Source organism: Anabrus simplex, chromosome 3 (assembly GCF_040414725.1).
Source record: "Anabrus simplex isolate iqAnaSimp1 chromosome 3, ASM4041472v1, whole genome shotgun sequence".
In the NCBI taxonomy this organism is placed as follows: domain Eukaryota; kingdom Metazoa; phylum Arthropoda; class Insecta; order Orthoptera; family Tettigoniidae; genus Anabrus; species Anabrus simplex.
In genome coordinates this window covers 280,457,926-280,483,609 of record NC_090267.1, presented here as the reverse complement: position 1 = coordinate 280,483,609, position 25,684 = coordinate 280,457,926, and the positions used below count along the sequence as shown (strand labels likewise).

The following is a 25,684-nucleotide window of genomic DNA, read 5'->3' as shown; positions in this document are numbered from 1 at the left end:
TGTGATTGGTACCACTATCTGAGGAACACCATGGGATTGTGGATTGCCTTTGATTAGTATCACTTTGTATGGACCACAGTGGGTCTGCGTTGCCTGTGAGTAGTGCCTTTATGTGAGGAACACCATGGGTCTGTGTTACCTGTGGGTGAGAAAGCTGTGAAGGAGTGGTCGCGGTATTTCTCACGGACGTTACAACCTAAAGCATGGGAAATTGCGAGATCCCACTATATTCCAGGAAACTTATTCAAGGCAAGTTGGAAGTCGCAGGTGGGTTACTCTGTTTATGTGGCGTAATAACCTGTTGTCATTACGGCGGAAAACGTCTTTGTGCCAAAAATACCTAACAAATGCCCCGATGAAGTTACAATGTTTCACTAGCATGTGATCAGGTTAAGGTAGCAGAACTTGTATCTTCTCTCGCAGATCGGCATTGCTGACCTAACCCTTGTGTATTTTGACATGCCAAGGAACACTACTGTTTGTGAGAAGGAAGCGTAAAGTGTCCTAATTAAAACTATCGGCAACGAAAGGTCACGTTGTATGGTGATGTTGGCCATTACTGCTGATGACCATAGATACCTCCGTACGTTATATTATATGCAGAGATTGTATCCACGAGACAAAAGTGAAACTAGCCGCTTTGCTTGTGATTCCTGGCAAATGTTCACAAGCAGTGCTTTTTAATGACATGATGGTACTATACAGTGTAATGTATATTTTGTCCCTAAAATTAAAATTTAATCAATCTAGCCTCTCTGCAAGTGAAGGGCCTACAATTTTGGTAAATAATGAACGGAATATTAACTAATAAATAGCCTCCATGTACAGTTTCTTTTATTATTTGTTTTAATTTTTTTTTTTAACGTATGTAATTAAGTTAGAATCCTTTTGAGTGTATCCAGTAAAATATTTTGTGAGGAAAGTTCAACAACACAGGCAACATTACACATTTCATACAGTATGCATTCCGTGTTACTGATTGCTTTTGTGTTTTATTGACAATGCCATATCAGTAACATGAAAACATATTGACTCACTGAAATCTCAGCACAGCGATGCAATGGAGCTTGCAGTAGCTTTCATCACAACGCATGAAAAGGTGAAGGATGAATCACAAACCTGGCACACAAGCAAGCTGATGCAGGAACACAGCATGCACATCTACTAGTTCATTAGGCTGATTACAAATTTGATGTCAGATTTGCGGTTTAATAAAATTAATCTATGGTCAAAGTTAATTACACTTGCCCTTTTTTTTTTTTTTTTTTTTTTTTTTCGGGCTTTACGTCGCACCGACACAGATAGGTCTTATGGCGACGATGGGATAGGAAAGACCTAGGAGTTGGAAGGAAGCGGCCGTGGCCTTAATTAAGGTACAGCCCCAGCATTTGCCTGGTGTGAAAATGGGAAACCACGGAAACCATTTTCAGGGCTGCCGATAGTGGGATTCGAACCTACTATCTCCCGGATGCAAGCTCACAGCCGCGCGCCTCTACGCGCCCGGCCAACTCGCCCGGTCACTTGCCTTTTGTCGTGATGATGTGCAAGTGAGCAAGTCAAAACACATTGTCCTTTGAGAATGTTCTCTGAGTAACATTTTGGCCCGGTTTCTTCAACGAATGTTAAATGTTAACTTTACTGTTAAGGAGACTTAACACCTAATTTAACAAAATGGTCGTCTCATCAAGGATTGTTAACTCTAACAAATTGTTAATACTTGTGTTAAACTAACCTGGCAGCAGCCCTGTGTTAAACCTCTTAACAACTGCTAACATTTCAAAATGGAGGCATGTAGAAGACGTAAGTCTGAAGCTTTGCTGCTGTATGAAGACTATTTATAAATTGAAGAAGGCAAAGGATGACCCATACTAAGAAATAACTACTTTCTAGAGTTGTCAGAAGATATATTTCTAATTACCAAAGCCGTAATGAACAAGATACTAGACGATATTGAAAATAAGTTAGTTTCCAACAGTGAGGGCAAATATCATTAGGCAGGATTCGCTTCGGACCACATGGAGGTGATAGAACACTAAAATGCGAACGCATTTTACTCAAACTTGTCAGGTCTGCAACCTAATAATTTCTGAAAAATTAATGAATCCCCCAATTCTAATGCAACAGCTATATATTTAAAGAGTTGCAATCTCGACAAGTGAACCAGTGGCCGAGTGGTCATCGTACTTGTCTCCGAACCGCGACAACTTGAGATGTAGACACACTTTTTTAATACATATTAAATCATTGTTTCAGAGAATGTGAAAGTAAAATACAAATAAAATGAATCAAATTGCAGTGGAACTATTTCTACCTCAAATGAATATATATGTATATATGTAGAAAGAGATCCAGCAGTAACTATATTAATTTCAGGTAGAAAATAAACTGTACTGCAATTTGCATAATATTTTTGTTCCAATTTTTATCTTGATGTTCCCTCAAATACTAATTTATGTTCTTCTTCTTCTACTCCTTTATCTGTTTATCCTCCAGGGTTGGTTTTCCCTCGGACTCAGCGAGGCATACCACCTCTACCGCCTTAAGGGCAGTGTCCTGGAGCCTCAGACTCTGGGTTAGGGATACAACTGGGGAGGATGACCAGTACCTCGTCCGGGCAGCCTCACCTGCTATTCTGAACAGGGGCCTTTCTGGGGGATGGGAAGATGGGTAGGGATAGACAAGGATGAGGGAAGGAAGCAGCCGTGGCCTTAAGTTAGGCGGAGAAGTGGGAAAACCACTTCCAGGATGGCTGAGGTGGGAATTGGACCCACCTCTAATCGACCTTCCGAGGCTCAAATTTCAAATTTCGTGGCAGGGCCGGGAATTGACCCCAGGCCTCCAGGGGTGGCAGCTAATTACACTAACCACTACACCACAGAGGCGGACATATTAATTTATTTTGTTCAAAAATCATAGCTGCAACGAGACTCGAGTTCACGTCTGCGAGGTTCATAGAGAAGTACGCTGGCCACTTGGCCCATCACTCCGTTCCGCTGTGATGCAACTCCCAAGTATGTATGCCTTGCATTGGAATCGGGGATTCATCAAATTTTCAGGTTGCAGACCTGACATGTTTAAGTAGAATTTGTTCGCCTTTTAGTGTTCTACCACCTCCACTTTGTCCGAAGCGGATTCTGTGTAATGACATCTGACCCTTTTTCTTTGTAAACGAAAGCGTATTGACTTATACACGAGTTACCGTTGAGTGTCCCCCCCATAGGTACATTGAAGCTCGGTGAAATCGGTTGACCGCAGGGTCTGGCCTCTACTTGTTAAGTATTACGTTTGAGACACTTTTCATGTAATTTCAGGCGACAAGAAAAAGTGTGTAGAATCCTGCAAAGATTTCCTGCTGCCACTTCAGCATTAACAAGGCATTACATTATTTTCTCCACAATAAAATAATGCCAGAAAACCATTCAAAACACATCAATTATCGCATTTTCCCGGTGATAAGAATATAAGAATAGGCTATATCGAATGTTGTGATATAACAGTCCGTTCTTTCACTTTTTATGCACTTTTGCATAATTTTAAATTGAAATTAAATGAAATAAAAACTCGCATTCATCATAACGCTTTTGTTCCTCTTACTTAACATGTTTACGTCTTACCGGTCTCCGCTAACCATAACCTATAATAATGTCAACCCTGTGTCTGTGTGACAAAATACTCTTTCATCACACCACTAGGAGCGCTTTATGTAAAGAAACAAAAGACGCTCACTGCCAAACGGGTTCAGATATCTCACTGAAATGTGTTAATTTGTCTTTAACAATTGTTTCATAACAAATGTTGGAAATGTGTTTGTGAAACAGGGCACATTGAAACAAAGTGTTAAATTAATAACAATTGATAGGTAACATTTGTTAAGTAAAATTTAACATACAGTTGAAGAAACTGGGCCTTTAAGTTTCGACTATTGTCTCGGCACTTAGTACAGTTATTATTGTTTCTAAGCTATATGATAACTTGTTTCAAGCAATTGAAAGGAACACAACGAGCTGGATATTATAAAATTGCAATTAATATTTCCACAGCATGTGATGAAAAAAGTGATATCATCACCTTCTGCTCTTGGTCTGACGACATACATAATGATAGACCATTAATTTTCATTACGGCCTTCAGTAACATTTATTGAAATCCTTACTTTGTTTTTGTGCAATATATACCATGCTTAATTTGACAGTGAATGTATCAGTCTCAGCCTGTTATAATGCTGTACTACTCAATAGCCTTACTGGTGATTGCATGGCATCTCTTTGTTATTATATAAAATACCTCTCCAATAATAGTTTCAATTGCTGAAATATATCCCCAGGTCTTTTAAAAATTTTGCCTGAAAAATGTTTGCATAATGGCCACACCCCCTACTTTGGAACCTTAAAATTGGCGTAAAAAGTGTGGCCAATATGCGAGTAAATACAGTATGTAGTACACATAATATTATAGATTGAATGTCTGTCCTGTAGGTAGCAGTTTTTAAGCAATGTTGTAAATTCACCAGCTTAACTAGCTGCCTTTCTGGATTGTTGGTAGAGAGTCCAACTCATGATCCCAAGTTTGTGGGTTCGATCCTTACCCAGGTAGTTGATCGTTCGTAGAAGAGTAAAAGAATCTTGCACTCGGCACATATTTATTGCTGGCATGTTACAGATCTCTGGTGGTGCATTCAATGACACCTGACAAAATTAAATTAACTCGTCCATATTATCCATTGCAGTAGAATTCTGCCTTTGTTGCTACATAGCAGCACAATTTGTGTGCAGGCTTCTTAGATGGCACCACTTCAGAAGGTCATACCATGTTAGCTGAGGCTATTTATTTATTTATTTATTTATTTATTTATTTATTTATTTATTTATTTATTTAGTTTGACTAATGCAAATGATACCTGAAAGATTTAATGGTCGTTTTGTAGTTGTGTATAGAAGTTATGAGTCTCTCGATAAGTACCTTTAGCAGAAGAAATTGTTTTCCTATCTCATATTGCTGCTGTTTTTATTTCAGGTTGTATTGAAAGATTTAAAGTATCTAATGTTCGTAGAACACTTTCAAAGTTTTTAGAAATACACTGTCATTTTATTCCATTGGTATATACTGATTAATGTAGAAATACTAACTTCAATGCCTCTCACTTGCTATTTTGGTATAATTAATTTACAAATTTGCAATATGAATGGTCCTTTCTTCCAGAAGAGAATAAATCTGTGGATGTTGTTGGACCTCCTCCTCTTTCTGCCTCAACATCAAGCAGTTCAGATTCAGACTCCAGTAGTTCCAGTCTTTCCAGCAGTTCATCTGACTCGAGCGACTCTGAAGCAGGTTAGACAATGCTACAAGCATCACTCTCACTTGCTCATTCCTTTGTCTGTTCGCTGCCTGAGTCAGTTGGAATAGGTAGGTCTCCTCCCCAACTAATCCAGTGCGGTTTTCTTGTCATTATATAGTCAAAATTATAAGTCAATGCAATATTAGTTGAAAGCACGTGGTAAATAACGTCATATTTGAACTGTATTCGCGGAAGTAAATATATGTTGGAAGGATCTTACTCTTAAGTAACATGTTGAAATTATTGTGGTTTGGAATCTGCAACAGTTACTCATTTGTTGACAATAGGAGGTATTGTGTGTGATCTGTGTTGTCAAAGCACTGGCTCAAGTCAAGCTATTCTCTTAATCGGTGCTCTGGCCTTTTCAAATGTGTGGATTGAGAAAGAAAATTTACATACAAATCTAAAGTAACTCATTTATTCAAGAAAGTTATTTTCTAGTGAAACAAGAAATTATGAGTGCTTAAGCATCAATATTTATTCCTCAACAAAATTATGCCATCAGCAGCATTTCATTCTATGTTAGCTCTTAAGTATTATTTATATTAATAGTATTGCTATTTACCTAAATCCAGACCTGTATCTTACTGATTTATGAATAAAATGTTACTCTGTGGCCTGTACTGGAAGGTGCCACCTTACAGAAAGTTCACTGAACTTTCTAATAATTATTACGGTGTTTAGCAGCTTTTATAAAGTGAAGGCAATTCCAACTGTGACAATTTTGGTAAGTCATTTATTGCCTCAGATTAGCATTTCTATCATTGCCTTTTGGTCTGTATTCAGGAAACACGTTCTACATCCAGACCTTTTCTGTGAAACATGAGGTTGGGCAGGACTGACAATTCTAGGAATGTGTTCACTCTCATGAACAATCGTAAATCTGAAGAGATGCACAGTGATTAGTATTATTTATAATGATGGTGGTGCACAAATCGTTATTTTCTTATAAATCATAATTACATAAAGTAGCCTTATAACATCCATGTAAGGTCTGGCATGTTCTTCATTGTTTTGTATGATTAATGTTATGGTGGGCTAACTTGAATGATTCAGTTTTGCTAGAAGAGTAACTTTGTTTCGTGCATTTTCTTTCTTATTGGTGGGTTGGTTGCATACATTTCAACAGTTCGCTCAAGTTCTTATATTTGCTTTTCTGTTTGGCAATTTTTATGATGGTACAAATATTGGCTTTTTAAGTTGTGTGCATCATTAATATTTTTTCTTTAAGTTACGTTGAGAATGGATGTTAGAGTGTGTGGTTTAATATGATATAATAATACCAGCCAAGAGTGCAGAATGTGTTCTTTGGGGTCAGCCAGCTGTGTGTTTTATTGTTCCTTGAGGTTGAAGACATCGGGCAGTTACATTGCCTGTAAATTTTTATTTATATATATATATATATTGTTGATATGTATATAAATTATATATTATATACACATACATATACAGTGATTGATGAAAAATGCTGGTGGACATACTTATGACAGTGTTAGAGTCTTAATTTCTGCTGAAGTGTTACATAATTCAGCTATATGTGCATGGATATATATGTACAGTCTCCTGGAAGATGAAAAGAACTTTTCTAACTCTTGTTAGAGTTTTTTAAATTTTTATCAGACAAATGCAGACAATGTGAATGGTGGCTGGATTTGTGTTGTGATTTTAAGAGAAGATTCAAATCCTAGAAATGCTTGGTACTGCACTGAAACAACAATTGGGAGGAAGAAGTTTTGATAGAAACTGGGCACTAAATTTGATACAATAAGAAGCTAGGAAATTCAAATTGCTTAGTGATTCTTATTTTAATATTTTAAAAAAAAATTGTGGATATAAATTTTACTACATAAAATTTAAAAATTTCCGGTGTAACATTTTATAGGATCTTATCTTTTTAGTTGGTGTACACACTCTTGCTAGTGAAAATAGTGATTAATTTCTTCCTATCATCATTCAGTGATCATTATGCAATTTTTACCTACAATTTTTAGTCTTGATTGATTTAATAAATCAATTCCATCTAAATATTAAAATTGAAAGGCATGTCTTGAAATATTATTTTCATTTACGTGAATTAATATTGATTGATTCAAATTATAGACTAACTATATTATTTATGTGCTCATTGGTGGTCTTTTCAGTATTTTTAATTCCTTTGATTGTAATTGTTCTCTCTTTTATTTAGTTGCTTCAATTTATTTGTAGCGTGAAGTATTTCATTTGGCATACCTTTCTATAGACTTAATTAATATCCTAGTCCACTCCTATACTTCATAATAGCTGCCTCGGATAAATTTCTCATAGTATTTAAATGCACAGTCAGACCTGTTGCAAAATTGGAAACATCAGCGTAGTATTTAGAACTGTTGCAAAGAATAATTGTTTTGTCACTTGTAATTGCCTTTAAAACCAGATTTTATGTGTAATTTTATGCAGTATCAACTGTCTCATGGTACCTGCATTATAGTGCATTACAGAATCATTTTAACTAGGTAATATTTTACTCTTTTTTTTTTTTTTTTTTTTTTTTTTTTTACTGTATGTAACTTCAGGTAAATGTTAATTTCATTTTATGCTTAGCTTTTCAATATATTGCTGGGGGGAAAATATTATATTTCATGCCTACCTTTGTACAGTGAACATCATTAGCATGTAATTTGGCAGAAATATTGGTTTTCTTCAGTATGCATAACTGACACATTTGCCATCTGCATTATACATACATATACTGTATTTCTCTGAATCGTCTTTTCACAATTTTTCCTTCAAAAAATTAAATCAGGCTTAAAATGAGCTTTGTGAAATAATTTTATTTATAACAAATTTCAAAATTAATTTGAGAAAATGAAAGCACACACATGTATTTCCTTAATCATTTTCATTAGAAGTATCTGATACTGCCTCTGAAGGTTCAGGGAATTCCATTTCGTGAACCCCCATTTGCATCCCATCTCGTGTCATAGTCATTCCGACCTTCCATCTTTCGCACACGTACCTCATATTTCATGTTCGAGATTTTTAAAGCGCCCTTGTCGCGGGCTACTGAATGCCTTCGTCTTCACGCCAACGCCGATCATTGGCTTTAGTTATGATGTATTTTCTTGTGGCATAATTATTCTCTATTTCTGCATGTTTAATTACCATTAACTTAAAATTGGCACCATAATATTGATGAGAACCCTTTGAAAATTTGCCAGAATTATCTGTTCCACGCGTCTTTACAATACCATCTATCATGAAAATATTCCCGTTGTCAATGTTTACTAAGCGTAAGATATAACCGGCTGTTGCTAGATGCACATCTCACTTGCGGTCTTCGGTTGGCTTCGTTGGCTAGTGATTCAACAAGCTAGGCGCGGATGTTGAAGGTCAACCTTTCGTTTTTTCGTTCACATACTTCACAATCTCATCTTCAACTTCTTTAAAGCGTCCATGTTGCGGGCCACTGATTGCATTTTTTGTATAGCACGTGTATTTAAGCTATCCTTGTCTTCGTGGTAACGCCGAACATTGGCTTTAGTTATGGCGTACTTTCTTGCGACTGCACAGTTATTCTTCATTTGCGCGTGTTTAATAACCATTAACTTAAAATATACATCGTAATGTCAACGAGAACCCGTAGAAAATTTGCCGGCAATACCTGTTCCTCGTGTCTCTACAGTACGTCAATCCATAACAAAAACATTCCTTCTCTCTATAAATCTGTTACTTTTACTAAGTGTCAGGTACAGTAGATGCGTTGTAACTCTACCGCTGAGTAGTCATGGCCTTTCTAAGAATTTGAAGAAATTTCATATCTGATACTTGCAGTCTTGATGAATCTCTTTTTGTGAGAGTGCACGCTTCAATACCATACCTTCTTTAATTCCAAATCCCTGTGTTTAACCTAAATAAAGGCCCTGTCTATACGCTCCCGGCATATATCGGCAAATTTTTCAACCCTAAGAGCATACCATCGCAAAAGCGTGCAACTCAAAATTCCGGATAAACATGTCTATCGCTCACTTGGGAGTAGACGAGTTCGGGATAAAGACATATAATGCTTGGCTAAGATTAACTGTATTTGAGGAATGTCTTAGATGTTGGTTAAATCTCACCTGTATTACTTGAGCCTGTTCTTCCTCAGAAACGTTTGCAGGTGAGCAACAGTCAAAGATCCAAGTTCCTTTTTACCTTGATCATATTATGTATGGCTTTTAAAAAAACTCTTTCTCTTTTTACTTTCCTGTTCCGTAGCAGGTGAAAAAGATCTTCGAAAATGTTTCTGATTAAGTCATATGTAGAAAGAAACATAAATAGGAACACACAATAGAATGAAGAGAAATTATTTCTGAAATGAAGTCTCCTTGGGAAAAATTAAGAATAATTAAGCATAATTGTTTAAGGTATATAGAAAAGGCTCCGATAGTCATACCTAGTAAGAAACGTGAATAAGAACACTTAACAGGATAAACAGATATTATTTCTGAAATGAGGTCTCCTTGGAAAATGTTAAGAATAATTGGGCATAAAATTATTTTATGTGGCTTTCTTATATTTAAAAAAAGTTTTTATATAATATCATTAGCCTGTCTGCTGGCCATGATCGTTAGGCGTTAAATCGATACGGTCTAACACCGTGGTTAGCCGGTTTGAACCCTATTGGTCGAAAATAATTTCACCATCCAAATATTATTACAAGTAATCATGCTCATATTTGTCCATATTGACTATATAAATATATATAGATTAAATACCTAATCAGTACACAATATAATCTAATAAGGATTATTTATCTAACATAAGTGGACATGTTTCGGCCCTTGGACCCATCATCAGCACACAAACACTTAAATAAGATAAATAGCACTTTAACACATTTGAAAGGAAATCATGAATGTAGTAATGACCTATCTTGATGATTGAGACAATTCAAAACAAAATATTGGAGCTCATTGATAAAAAGTTCACAAATTTACCACAAGTTGGCTAAATATATTGTCTCTCTAGCAAACTAACGAATCTGCAAATTGTCAAAAAATTAGGAGAGCTGAAAGAAGTTGTGATTACTAATGTCAAATCAATTTTTATATTTAATGATTTGTTTTATGTGTTAGCCATACCGAACAAGCTGCAGAAGTGAGACTTTGTCAGAGGATAGACATTATAATTGACATTATAATTAATAAAATCTGGGCCAAAACTTCAGAACTAAAGATTCCCTAGTTTTTCATTTTCGCTAGTTTGCTATAGTGGGGACGATATATTACGAAGTTCTGTGATGAAAAGTTAATAAAGTCACCACAAGGCGGCTAAATATATAATTTTAAGACTAAATACACCAAAAATGCAAACTTCATGCTTCGGCTGCTGCAGAGCATCCATGCAATAGTCTAGTTGAGAAGAATTTAAAGTGTGTAGTTGATATATTTTTCCAATAAAATTTCAAACGTAAAATATCAAATCCGTAACCATTTTCATAACCCCTATCTATCAAATGTTCAACCTTCCCTCATCTCCAACCACCTGCTTCAATTTTCATATTCATTATGTTTTATTATGTATGCCTTAGACCAGTTATTTATTATTTATATTCTTATTATTACTACTACTATTATCGATATGATGAACATATAAAGAAGTCTACATTTATCAACAAGAAGATACTATATTTGATGCAACTACCTTTCATCTACGCACTTTACATTATGTTCATGCTTACAACTTAAGTGTACGCAAACAACAGAAACACTCGGCATCTTGTTGTGTGTCCCGATCTGGCCATAATTAAAGCCTCCGTTCTCTCAAGTATTGTCTTGATTAAGGTTATAATTTGTCTTGGGTCGATATTGAACCATTCCTGTGGGGTGTAGCCCTCAGATTACGGAACATCTTCGATTCGTCTACTTGACAATTTAAATCAGGGCGGATTCAAATTATTCAAATTAAACTATTTTAAATAGTTCTGTAATACTTTCCGACTAGTCAATACGTGTAATGTAGTCTATGAATCTAACAACCATTTTAACCTATCATGGTTAAGTTTATCAACACTGGGCAGTTGAGTCAAACCATTTTTAAGGCATCGAGATACTGTGATATGCAACATGCTTCATGTTGACGAGCTCTCGTGGATGAATATGAGTTTGTTTCCCATAAATCGAACAAAGGACACGACGTGTACAGCGAGAATATCATTAGTTTAGCTGTTGGAGTTGAGGTTACCATTCTCAATAAGCACTGGCATGGAGCCTCCTCAAAATTGTGTCCTTACAGAGAATGTGCACTCTGCATATTACTCTCCAGGTCATCCCCAAACTCTTTCCCTACCATTTGGAGATTTCAGCAAGAACCTGGAGTCATTAGAGAACTTCTCTTCTGCATATTTCATTGGGCATGAAGACTAATGAACTGAAGACACACAACTTGTTGCTGTCTGGTCAGATTTGGCCTTGTATGAAGTTGTCATGTTTGAAGATTTTGTTCTCTGAGATCGTCGAACAGCCCTCCCGTTCACATTACCTGAGTGCACTTACTGTAGTCTATTCTGAGCTTCAACTCTAATGGTATGGCACTGTCTTAGAACCTGGCTGATCAGAAATTTGGCCTGTCAGCCTCGTTTCTATCATATCCAGGTTTTTAGGAAGAACTGTGTGTTTCTCAAAATAGTTTCACTGCCTCTTGCAACGTGACTCTTAATGTACCTATGGCAGTGGCAGCGTAATGCAGGGTGCGTCCATCATCAGTGAGGATAGTGGTGAAAACATCTTTGGGTGTCGGAGTCATTTCTTTCAGCTAAACTTTACAATAAAATGGCACATTAATCAGTCGTTAGGTTTTCTAAATGGAAGGGAGACAGTGAGACTTAACATATACAGTAAAACCTTGTTAAGATGTTTCTGCCAGGCACAAGGAAAAAAGAATATGTTAGGCGAGAAAACTTGCTACTGAATACACAAATAAAAACTATGCAACAGGGATATGGTGTTTTTCCGTGGGTACAGTGAATACTATATCTACTATTTCTAAAGTTGAGAGGAAAGTATTTAAAGGTGTGAAAAACAAGAGCAAACAAATATGAAAATCTTTTTCACTGGGGCTTATAAAATAACAGTACACGGAAAGGTGTGAAGAACACACAACAAATATGAAAACATTTGCACGGGTGTCATTTAAATTATCGAAGTATTATTGCTGATCACACTCCTTCTAAAACAAATGAACCCTTTTATTTTGGACCAGTTGGTTATTAAACTTTATTTTATGGTCACACTCTTTGGAGGTTACACTCGACCATGTGCGACTGCGAGTGAATGACTTAGGCCACCATTTTGAATCCAAGAAACTTTGACCAACTCGAGTGATTGAGTCAAAACTAGAAGGTGCTAGTTACAACATTCACGCCACCTCTGCGTGCTTAAAGATGTGGATGCCAGTCCACTTTCTGACAGATTGTGGTTTTGTCTTCATTAATAAGGAATTCCACAACTTTTTCCTTATCCATTACGACGCTTTCTCAATGCACACGTGCACCACACTAGTCAACTTCACACGATTATGTTCCTATTCCAGATATAGGCTATCACGCACTAAAATGTTCTCTATCTTTCACTCTACCACTCTACAGAAAATAAATGTTTAACTTCTGAATGGAATACGAAGTACAAGCACAAACAGGCTCACTGTCTTATTCAGCAATCTCACTGCTAACTGGCAAGCAAAACTGAACCTTCCTGTGGCTGACGGCTTGCTCCCTGAAGGTGCAACTTACTCTGTGAAGTTCAGGAATTCAAGGCCTCTTGCCACAATCACACAACTGTGGCGACAGCTCTTACCCGAGTTGGAAATCACATTCCTTTCAACAAGTGATGACAAAGTTGTCAAGGAGAAATACTAGTTTGTGATAAGTTCTGTTGTTGACCGATAAAGTGTCGGTAATAAGGGGCCATGCATTTGATCACTAGTGCAGGCAATAAAACCATAAAGCCATGATAAAATACTATTGCTCTATTCTAAATTACATTTAAACTTGAAAATTATAAGTCAGTTTAAGGGATTGGGTTTCTTTGCCGGTCTGTTCATATACGAAATAAGTTTTCCTTACTACTTAACAGTGCTATACTTGCTGATTGAAAGATTTCAATGAGGATTAGATAATGTCAGGTTTTAAAAAAAAAAGTCCTGTCTCTACTACACCATAATAAATCATCAGTTTACCTCATGTCTTATGAATGAATGTATTCTCGGTGGAATAACAAAAAAAAAAGTTTGGAAAAGGACATGGAGGTAGTCTATTCTGAAGGAGCGTGGAACTTTTCTTTGCGCAGGAGAAATGGTACTAGTTTCAAAATTGGAGGGTCAGGGTATAGAAATTGATGTCGCCATTAGTTGGTTATATTGTTTTCTAATGACAGATTTTACATTTATTTCATTGATCTTCTGGCATCCCATTTCTGCTCCAACAGGTTATGTTGTTGACAAGTGCTGTCAGATTTTGGGCATTGTAGAATACTGTTTGTGTATTTTTCAGGAACTGCTATTAAGAATGTTGATTCAATAAAGACGTACAAGCCAGTCAGGAGCCAGTATTAAGACGAATATATGCTACTGCTTCTTTCCTTGTATTTCTTTTGTTGTTTTCCCAAGAGGATCCTGTATTTCATAAATATGTTTATTTCATGATGGAATTGAAGAGTATAAGGGTCTGATTCAAGATGATTCTCACAACAGAGTGTTTAAAATATTTTGCTATGAAAAGATTTTCATTCTTGTCTGTCATTAAGATGCAAAAACAAAACATTTTTCTTTGTGATATGGAGTTGTATTCTAGATTGATTCTTTTTTTGTTTCTCTTGACTTTTATTATGCTGCTCTTAATTTTCCTTCCATAGTATGAAGGGTTCTTTCCATCCTCTGGCAACAAATTGTACTTAATTCTTACCCATCGACCCTGTTCTGTTTGTTGCCCCTCTGAATGAACTATCACTTTACTTTGCTGCAGTTTCCTCTGGAGGTGGCTCTATAGTACAGTGACCAGAAATTCCAGTTCCTCATTACAGGCTTCCCATATGCTATCTATGGTACATGTGCCTGCTTCCGTATACCTTTTTCAGGGGGTCAAAAGTCACATGGGAGAGGCACCAGCAGATTTCACTCTTTTTTTTTTTTTTCATAGAAAACCAGAATCTCAGTGTGATCAGCTCACACATTCAAGACCGTGAGTTCCAAATCATGTAGCACCACCGGAGTAGTAGATGTGCATTGCTGGGACTCCAGTAGCGCGGAACTACCCCAATTAGACCGCATTTCTAGTGTATGGGATCTCACCAGGACAAGTTGATTCGAAATGTACGAAATATCTAAGTGAAAGCAGCACCATTTGGTTTTGGTGATCAGTCAGAACTTAATCGTGATAATATAGGGAGTTCATTGTGGGGTTTCAGTAACATGGGGAATAGTCATTTTCCCCCTTTTAATAGTTACCTCCAATGACCGTGAACACCTGCAAGAAATTTTCCTTGCATCTTATTTACCATTTTACCGGGCGAGTTGACCGTGTGGTTAGGAGCATGCAGCTGTGAGCTTGCATCCGGGAGATAGTGGGTTCGAATCCCACTGTCGGCAGCCCTGAAGATAGTTTTCCGTGGTTTCCCATTTTCACACCAGGCAAATGCTGGGGCTGTACCTTAACTAAGGCCACGCCTGCTTCCTGTCCCCTCCTAGCCCTTTCCTATCCCATTGTCGCCATAAGACCTATTTGTGTCGGCCCCAACGTAAAGCAACTAGCAAAAAATATATATATATATACCATTTTTTAGAAATGAATTCTCACTTTGGACAGTAGTAAATTACATGGGATTTGTTGCAATCACTTAGGTAAATATAAACATCATCTATTGTGACCTCCATATTTCTCCTGTCAGATGATTTTTGTAGTTTCCTGCAGTTCGTACAACATTATGAAATTGTCATGCAATAGTTTGATGTGGCATTTGTCCAAAATGATTTTTTATATAGGTTTGGACCCTTTCTTTTAGGCCCTAGAATATAGGGGTAGGGTGTCTCCCTCTTATTGGGGAGCTGTCCGACGGTGAGATAGCAGCCCCAGTCTAGAAGGCCAAGAATAACGGCCGAGAGGATTTGTTGTGCCCACCACGACACCCCGTAATATGTAGGTCTTCAGGCTGAGCTGCAGTCTCTTCGTAGGGCGTGGCTCTTGGGGGCTGTGGAGTTTTTGTTTTTTTAATAGATATTTTCAATTTATTTGCAATGACTTGTGGAAGGTTTGCTTTTAATTTTAATCCCATATGAGCCTTTTCCTTCTTATTTAACTCTGATCTAATTTCTTTCTTCAACACCACAAAATTTTGCTTCTTGTACATTTCAATATTAACCAAATAACTACACTTTGCATCAGAAATTGTGGCTCATTTTTCTCAGGGATTATGAGAGCAGCTCGCCTGCTGCTGTTATGAAGGCTACAGAAAAACTAGTTTGTTTGCCTCCAAGAAACCTGGCTTCGCCACTCGCCCAGCAGCGCCACAATCCCCTCCCAAATTTATCCTGGCTTGAAAACAAACTCATATGTTCCCCTCGTATTTTCAATTTAGATTACAGGTATTTTTGGGGTGTGGAATTAGTGTAGGATGAACCAATTTTAAATATTTGACACCATATCAGCTTTGCCTAATTCTTATCTGTTCATTTTGTAATTGAGTTTTCCATTTGAAGCAAACAATCGTACAAGTTTAACCCATGTTAGGCAATCAATAGTTGAGTTAAAGAGATTCCTATCAATTTAATACTTAATGCAAAGTACATTCTGTTTGTATTTTGTTTAGCCAAATTAATGATTATGCTTTTATTTGGTGATTAAATGAAACTGGCTTTTACCTCAAAAAGTGTTTATAGCCTGTAAATGTTAGGATCTTCAAAGTTAATTCTCTGTCATTTTTCCACTTCTAATGTTTATTTACATCCTGTTATAAATGTAGAGGTCTTTAAACTACAAATGTTCAATTAATGCTATTTAAATTTAGTGTTGATTATTTTATTTGCATTGTGGCACGTGAATTCTACATGGATATCTCAAAACAGTCCATCATAGAATAGACCTGACTGCTCAGTATGCTTGAGTATTTCAGAATTTTATTTTTGTTAGAATTTCTATTTTACTAGTTTATCATATTCCCTCATTTTAAACCCTCTGAAGTAAAATGTAATATATGATGCCTTACAACGTGCCTTACTGAATCTCCAGTTCTTTAATAAAATTCTGTTTCCAGCGTCTGTAGTCTATAATTATTTGTGATATTCCCTTCCATATAATGTTTTTCTCTCTTGCTTTAGAAGTTTTTACTTTTGCCCCCTCCCCTGCTGTCCGTTGTATATGATGTCGCTATTCTTTGATATAATGGAACAGTTTATTCAGGATCTAGAAGTTCTTGATTATTGACTATGTTAAAAAAATAAAGTTGGTCCATTTTATTAATAGATTTCAATCTGTAGTGCGCTGAATTTGTTAATTTGAGCATTGACTTAATGTTTGAAGTGTTTGTTTATTCTAGGGTAGACTGCTATGTTTGGATTGATGGATAGATTAGATATTAGCAGTCGGTCAAGAATATGAAGTGAGACTTCCATGTTGTACTTGTTTTAATTTTTTAAAATTATTTTTAACCTCAGAATTTCCAAAATATGAATCCGAACATCTTCTCTTTTTGAAAGAGCATTGTATACATCCATTCTTTTAGACATTGTGAAATTATATAGGAAATTCCTTTTTAGCAAGTAAGCTTTAGACAGTCTAGTTTCAGAGGAAAGAGTATTTCAAAGATTTGAAGGTTTAATGAGACACACACACACACACACACTCTCTCTCTCTCTCTCTCTCTCTCTCTTTCTCTCGTTTAGTACTTTAGAATCAGCCTTCTTCATTTTTAGTTTTATAGCAAAGAAATTGTCATGACCTTTATGCATCTCTCTTAATTTAATTACTCAGTTTAAACAGCTATGTTTTCTTGAGTTCAGGCTTAATGAGTGTGTGTGTAATATTTACTGATCATCTGGTATAATAATGTATCATATCAAATGCATTTGTCTTGGAACTTTCAATGCCAAACAATAGTATTAATTTCCATTAGCTGTAAGGTACTGAAGAAGATGTTCTCTCAGTGGGAAGGGATCATTATAAGGTAGTAGTTTCCTAAGGTATTCAGTGCAGTATCAAATTGTGTCGCTGGGCATGTATGGATATGTAATGATAAGATGTGAAGTACTTAATTTATATTTGTATAAGAAAGGAACTAAGATCACTGGCTAGCTGGCCTCCAAGCACATTGTTTGCACTCCCTGGCTCCTGGAAAAGTAAAAATTAAAAAATCTCGGTGACCTCTGTATTGTGATTGCTAGTTAATTTATTTTTATTCCTTTTAATACTACTTTGTTATTTGTATTAATATGTTTCGTTCATAGAAGGTATCAATTTATTTTGTTTTTGGTTACATAACTCATTATGCAATCTACTGTTAGTTTTATAATCTGTGAGAATATTTCTTTTCTTAGTAAAATTTGCTGTTTTTACATAATTGAAATTTATTTTATATTTCTTTAGGGGCATTAGTATTTTAAATTTAACTCCTAATTGTTTTGTATAATTGCCTCTGTCAATGAGATGAATTAAACACTATGTTGAGCCCCATGTGATGTTGCTGTGAAAATCTGACGATTGTGTTGTTTTCAGTGTCACAAACGTTGCTCTTTTTGTACTGACGTTATTCTTACAGCTTCTTTTTATGCAGACCGGTATTTGCATTAAATATGAAATAGATATTGGAGTGAGAATGAAATGTCTGCTTTTTTAATATGGGATAGAATTTACATGTAAGTTACAAAGATATTGAAAGAAGTTGGCATATAAGCAATTTTGAAATATGTCACAATTCCTGAACCATGTTAAACATATGTGCGTTTGTGAAACATGTTCACATCTCTAGTATTTTGTGAGGACAGGCAGCATTAACTTCTAACTTGAATATGTGTTTTTATAATTTTTGTTGTTCTTGTGTGTTTTATAAATTGAATTTCTGGAGGCACTGTCAGGAGGTGATTCTTCAGTAGGTAGTGAATTTAAAGGAAGCAAAAACTTTGAAAAATTTATTCACACATTTTTTTTTTTCTTCTTCTCCTTCAGGCCATTTACCTGTATTCAATATTCAGTGTTATAGTCTAGGGAAATCATATGAATCTGCTCTCATGGTTGAATGTAAAACAGTGAGGTTCAATGGAAAAGTAGACATCTCATCTGTACTGGTGAAATATATATTTTCTATTTTTCTTTAAGGGAATTTTTCTTCTTTTTCCAAATGTATATATGCTTCAAATTACACTTTTGCATTTTCTCCTTCTTTCCCATTGGACTTCTGCTGTCGAGTACAAAAGCGAGAGAGTGAGTGAGTGAGTGAGTGAGTGAGTGAGAGAGAGAGTGAGTGGGGGTGTGTGGGTGTACGTTATTTGAAAGTGCAATCTAATAAGTATTTTGATGCCATAAGTATAATTTAACCCACCTAAAGTACAGTAGTCCTCGCTTTCACTCGTTTTTAAATTACTTATGAAAGATCTACATTGATAAACTTGTAGGTCACCTTTTAATTGTAAACTGTCGGTAGTGTTTTTTAAACTGTTCCTCAAATGTATAGTATTTTGTTCTTAATTCATCTTAATACATGGTGATATTTTTTATTTAACTTCATATTGTGATTTCTCCAAGCCCACTTGAGTCAAAATACACTATTGTCAATTAAAAGTATGTGAAAAAAGAATTATAAAACAGTGACTAAAAGCTCCTTAAATTTGGGCTTAAGTACTTTGCAAGAATTGGCTGAAAGTCAAAATGTTACATTTTTTTTTATCTGATCTGTACTAAAGGTGTGTGCAAGAATGATACTTTTATCATGTTACTGATTGAAGTGCAGCAGGATTTAGATTTCTAAATGTTGCTGTACTTTGTTTTAGATCCTTTGTGAAGTGCAGTATTTGCACTGGTAATGTGGTGATAAAAACCCCAGCATTTTTCATCCTCTCAGATTTTGTACATAAATTATAATATTCTTCTTTATAAAAGAAAAATGCAAGCGCATGTGTCGTCAGATGTTCTTTTGTAGTCGTTTTCTGCATTTCCGTCTGTACTTTTTTTTAATGAATAAAAGAAAAGAAAAAGAAACTTTGTTGTACACAGTGAAAATAATGATAATATTATGAAATAAATATATATAGAATCCATTGTAATTAATGTTCTTATTTATCTTTAGTTAATATCAGCTCCTGACCCCACATATCACATTCTGCACTCTGTATTATCTAAGTTTGATGTGTGTTTGTTGACATTATTAATATATAAACACACCGGTATTGTTGCTTTACATTGGTGAACACAGTTGCTACATTGGAAATTTTGGAGGTGCTCATTCTCTTTTTGCAAACACAGATCAAACCCATTTTCTTTCCTCATACAGTTCTCCTTTCTTTTTAGCACACTTATAAAGCTATTTTTATTCAGTACGTCTTTAAAGTCATGGCGTGTTATTAAATTTTGACATCTCTCGTGGAATATAAGGGAGCACTGTATGGCAAGTTTTCTGATCTTGTTAAATTTGCCTAAGTTGTGGACAGTATGCAGGTAAGTATATTTTTCTTTTCTGTTCCTTTGATTTTTTTAGTTACTAATATTTGCATAGGATTTTTTTTTTTCCAGAGAAATATGTTCCTATATCATATAATAGTGCAGATTCATAAATAGGACCAGTGGAAGGTACTCATAGTAATCCAGTTGATTTTATCTGCATGATTTATATATATATACACTGTTCTGCTTATTTTGAAAAAAGAAAATATTGAGATGATCAGTTGTTACATAGGTTAAGTTGAGTTGTTTGTGCATATATGAAATTAAGATTATCCAACCCCTTCATGCAATATCCTTTTATTTTGTAATTTGACCTGTTGGTGATTTTTTCATCCCATTATAAATTAGTGTAGATTTCCTTTTTATGGAATAGTGTTTCAGTGTGTTTAAATAATGAGAGCTGCATGGAATCCTGCAGCAAGAGTGTAAGCTGTGCATGAAATGTATAGGCTTAAAGCAGTTAAGACTTACTCATGGGAAACGGTATGTGTAACAGACTATGATCCTAATTACAACAGGTTCCATATCTGCAGTTTAAAAAATTGATAGCCTATACAGATTTTAGGACCTGCCAGTAAACCTTTGAATCGAAGAGCATCATCACAGACTATGTTGATTGTTCACAAAATGTAGTTGATCCTTTAAGCCAATAAGAAGGCTGGCTTAAGTCATGTGACTCATAAGGTCTGTCATGGAGGCTCATTATTTGTACAGAATATGTTATCTGTGTAAAGTCTGTTGTACACAGTCAAATTTCTTGTCAGATTAGAGACTTCAAGAATTTTCAATACTTCACAAGTTTACTTGGCAAATCACTTGCAGTACTTGACAAGTCTTGGGTGAATTGGAACATGTTTTAATCCGTCAAAGAATTGCCTAATCTTTGACAGAATTGACCTGTGGAATTTGAGTATTAACAGTCTGCCCTCTGCTGCTAAGCATGCTGAGATTGCTGGGACAGGATCAAAACAACAAAAATGGCTTCGTCTTCTTGACCGAGGGATGTTGTGTGTGTATTAATTGCTAAGTATGAGGCCTCCCTGCCAATATTCGGTGGACACCATAGAGTACCACAGTAAAATTAATTAAATGGCAGTGTATGAGGAGATTGCAAGAGAGATATCTCGAGGAAGTTAGAAAGCTGTTATGTTTATTACCGTATGGTAACCTATAATGATCGATGTATGACTATCTTTGAATATTATTATTATTATTATTATTATTATTATTATTATTATTATTATGGAATTCTTAATATGCTTTCATGTAATAAGATATGAATTTCCGTTTCAAAGGTTGTAGCGAAGTTGTGCTGCACAATATATCGATCTATATGCAAGAAGTATGTCTCTGTTGTGGTTTTTAGTGGATATTTGTGGCTTGTTTTGATGTGCTGACCTAGTGTTGGTGTTGTTGACTAGTTTTACGATCTTTATTTGCTGTTATTAGAGTTATATTTGTGAAAGTTTTACGCCCTAAGTGACAGCCATATTTGATTTGCTATAATCATTCCATAGATAACACTAGATAGAATGGCAATTTATTATATATCTGTCTATTAATTCTTTCCCTGTCAGCCATCTTGTCCGATTTAACATAATTGCCATTGAAAGCACAATTCATATGGGAACCTTATACTACATATCCGGTGTTGCCTAGACCACAGAATCTGATATGATGGGCCTTGGATGATGATGCTGTTAATCGACGGTGGTAATATTTAATAGACCTATTTAATATCCTCAATCACACCATCAACATATAACGATGAATGAAAACACTGGCCACTCAAGTGTCCATTTCCTTTAACCAATTCCAGCGAGGTCCCATGTTCATATTATCTATAATAAGGTCAACGCTTTAGTTCTGGGTTATGTCTGTTAGATTTCATGTTCTTCAGTGATATATGCAAATTGCCCAGTTGATAATTACTTATCATAACAACATAAGTTCATATACTATATATACGGCTATATACTGGGACCTTTCCCACCATCCCCCATAGCTCACGGTACCGTGTGGCAACAAAAATAACCCTGTCGGGTCAATCACACGGGACCGTGCTCCATGGAAGGCAATGGTTAAGGGACCTTTTCGGCCTGTGATGATTCCCTCTCATTGGGATTGTATAATTAATCCACTCACATGAGAGGTCAACGCCCTTTCGGCGCAGCAAGGTCACTGCTACTCTCTCGTTCCTAAGATCTGAACCCCGGCCACTCAGAGTCGCAGATCGTTCGCGGCAGAAAAATACAATTAAACTTATAACTATCTTAAAGACTTACAGTGAACGGGAGAGGTTTTGGGATGCTAACTTTCGGCAGAGATAGGCACAAATAAGTTTTTCCCATTTTACTAAGGCGCTTGTTGAAATCTATACAAACAATATGACAACCTTGGTAAACTAATATAAATTTGACAAACTAAATACAATTACTTAGCAATGGTAAAATCCGTGCTACCATCCATCAGCTAACTTCATCCACATTCCACAAGAATATCTATGTGGATGACCACAATTCCTAATAATATTTCAAATGAAAGATAAACTTCCATCCGAACCAATAATTTGATGGATACCTAATTTGACATAATACCAAGACACATCCCCGAGGGATGACCATACTCGTAGACATACACATTTCAACCTCTGGCTTTTGTTGTCTATCACCCGTTGAACATTAAAAAAAAATACTGTTGAGTGTTACAGAAAAACAAACATATTATCCTTTTACATATTTACAATTACGAGCCATTTTCCTCCAAATGCCAGTATCCCCTGGGACTGAGTCCCACATCACTAAGTTAAATTTTACTTACACTAACCCAGTTACACCTCAGAGTGGTCGTCTATCTTACATCTACCGCCACCAGATATCTATACATGAATAAAAGTATCCTGGAGAAATAATCATATGCTTTACTTAAACCATGGAAAAGAAAAACAGAGATGCCAACTATTACGATTCAATCGTAATCATTACGAATTACCCATCACAATTACGCCCTTACGAATCACACACCTCAAATTACGATTTTTTATTGATTTTCAAATCTAAGTGTATGAAGTGTTCAAAAGTATATACAATGAATCCCATTACATCTTTAATTCTCAGAATATTATTTTCGGATTTCTCGGTAATCATTTATACCACTTTCCTGTCCCTCATTTGATAATATTTCGAGTTTTCTCGCGCCGAACTCAGTGTGTGCTTCCATTACTGGAGAAATCGGCACCTGTGAAGTGGTAGACCTATATCTTGCGGAGTTGTTGTCTTTGTTCCTCACATGACCAGACTTCCATTCAAATATGCCAGTAGTTTTGCCTTTGTTTTGGCGGCGAGGTGGTGAGAAGCTCCGTTTCATTGTGGATACTGCGTGTGTGATTGTTGGAGTATTTATTGCGATTTTGGTTGTCAAATTTACATATATTGCTCTTGTAGGATATATGCTAATAGTGTGTTACAAAATGCGAAAGGTTTGAAATAATGAAGCGATTTATTGTGCAGGAAAATAGTGTGGTGACGTTACCGTGATTAGTGACGCTAGTAATAAACCAAAATTAGTTCAAAAATTTAGGGAGGAATACTCGAAAGAATGGCCCTGTTTATTGCGTTCCTGAAAATCTCATTCACGCGTTTTTTTTTTTTTGTAGTGTGTGTAGCCGCGAATTTTCAGTTGCGTATGGTGACGAAGAACAAGACTGAGTTCTGTGCTAATATGAACACCGGGTTACGTAGCATACCTATCTACGAAATGTCACTGTAATATTTGTCCCAAATGAAACATAATAATGGCTTTTACACAAATAAACTCGAAAATATGCGGTAAATTAAGAAATAGTACGAAATGTTTTACTTGAAGAGGATGATATGGATACATACTTTACTACCTTATAAGTTTTTTTTTTCTGCTACGTCGCAGCGCTTCCGTATGTGTTTTGTTTGTCTAACACTTTTGTGTGTGATGTCTTTGCTCACTGAAGTTGTTTGCATTAATTAGGTGTCTTTTTCTTCATGTAGCTCATTCGTTTTGTGCCCTAACTCTTTGGCCCAGGGATCATGCTGTTTTCCTTTCAACAAAAAAGTAATATATTTATTTTGCTGTTTGAACTGCCCGCGCTAGTCATATGGACAAAAATATTGAGAATTCACAGACATCGCACTGCCATTCGTCAGTGCTAGCCCTGGACCTCAAAAAAGAAACAAAAGACGGCACGAGAAGCGGAATACAACATAAGTGAGTCCTGTCTAAAGCCCGTAAGAACGTATACATATTTCTCTAGTAACGACGGTATTGCTTAATTTACCGCAGATTGTTCACTTTGTGTAAAAGGAATGATTATGTTCCATTTGGGACAAATATTACAGTGGCATTTCGTAGATAGGTATGCGCTACATAACCTGAACACCGAAGAGTTAAGTGCTCTGTTAGTGCAGAGGAAGCACACGATATCAAACGGAATACCACGTCACCAGTGTACGTTTACCAAACTGCAACTACAAGCAGCTAGGGCACTAACTACAGTACTCAACAAAAGAAATGATCCTTCAACCTACCTCAGATATGTACTGCAGATCACCTGTTCCTTTAGCGGGTAAGAATCATACACTCTTTATATGCCACTGGTTGAATTGTATGTTCATTAATTTTTCAATGACATGTACATTTGTAAAATCTCGAAAAAAGAAAAATTCTACGGCCGCCACACCCCTCCCCCGGTGCCCAAACGGCTACATTACGAATTGCCTTTCTTGAAAGTTGGCATCTCTGGAAAAATAAGGTTATGCGCCTCCCGAATTAGAGAAAAAAAAATAAACACAGGCTTGACAACGAAACAAGTCATTCGCAACAACTATCAGCGAAATTTCACGAAGTCTACGGTAAATTCACGTAGAACAGTATATAACACCAAACATGGTTACACCCTGAAAGAGAAACATTGATTGTACACAAACATAAAACATAATGGCTGTATTTCATCTCGTGTAATCCGCTATATTTGCGGGCTGCCACTCTCTTCAGTGCATTCGAGGTTCGAATAGGGGACTCAAGTCCTTTCCATCAAGGCTGCTGAATCAATCCCTGATTACTCTCATCATGTGAAATACTGTCATACAAAAATAAACATCTACATTGCTCTGTGGGTCATGGTTTACAGCATGGTAATTAAAGAACTTGCTGTCTTTATTCTCAAAAGAAAGCAGACTGTTAGAACGACGAACCTTTCTGCTTGTGTCTGGTCCTCCCCTTTCCAGACTCTCCCCTCTCAGTCATAACTCACGGCTGACATTCGTTCCACTGTCCGGAGACTAAAGACACTATTCAACCCACTTACACTAGGACATTGTGTCTATAAAATTTAATTCATTTGAAACTGGCGCAATCCATTCATTGCTCAAGCCAGCCCATACACTTTCAATACACGAGAATTATTTCTCAAATTAAGCCGTTAACTCTTCCAACTCCCTCATATCTCCAGAGGTCTGGAGTTCAATCGCACGTTCTGTTTGTCGTACATTTACCACAATACCGTCAACCACCGACCACGGCAATGTTCCCTGTTCTCTGCCTTCTGAGGCGAGATTGTGTACCTGTCATACTCTAACCTGTTGCTCGAAATATATCGGTATAAAATCACCGATCAAATTACATTAAGATAATAATGATAATCAGAAATGATCAAA

General features: G+C 36.2%; 1 protein-coding gene across 3 annotated transcripts in view; it reads left to right on the top strand.

Annotated features, from left to right (window-relative positions):
* Positions 1–25,684, top strand: part of LOC136866258 (bromodomain-containing protein 2) — a 709,923-nt gene that overhangs the window by 426,524 nt on the left and 257,715 nt on the right. For all 3 annotated transcript variants that reach the window (XM_067143061.2, XM_067143058.2, XM_067143060.2), the window contains exon 18: positions 5,200–5,328. In XM_067143061.2, the coding sequence (XP_066999162.2) occupies positions 5,200–5,328 (129 nt within the window). The remainder of the gene's footprint in view (positions 1–5,199; positions 5,329–25,684) is intronic.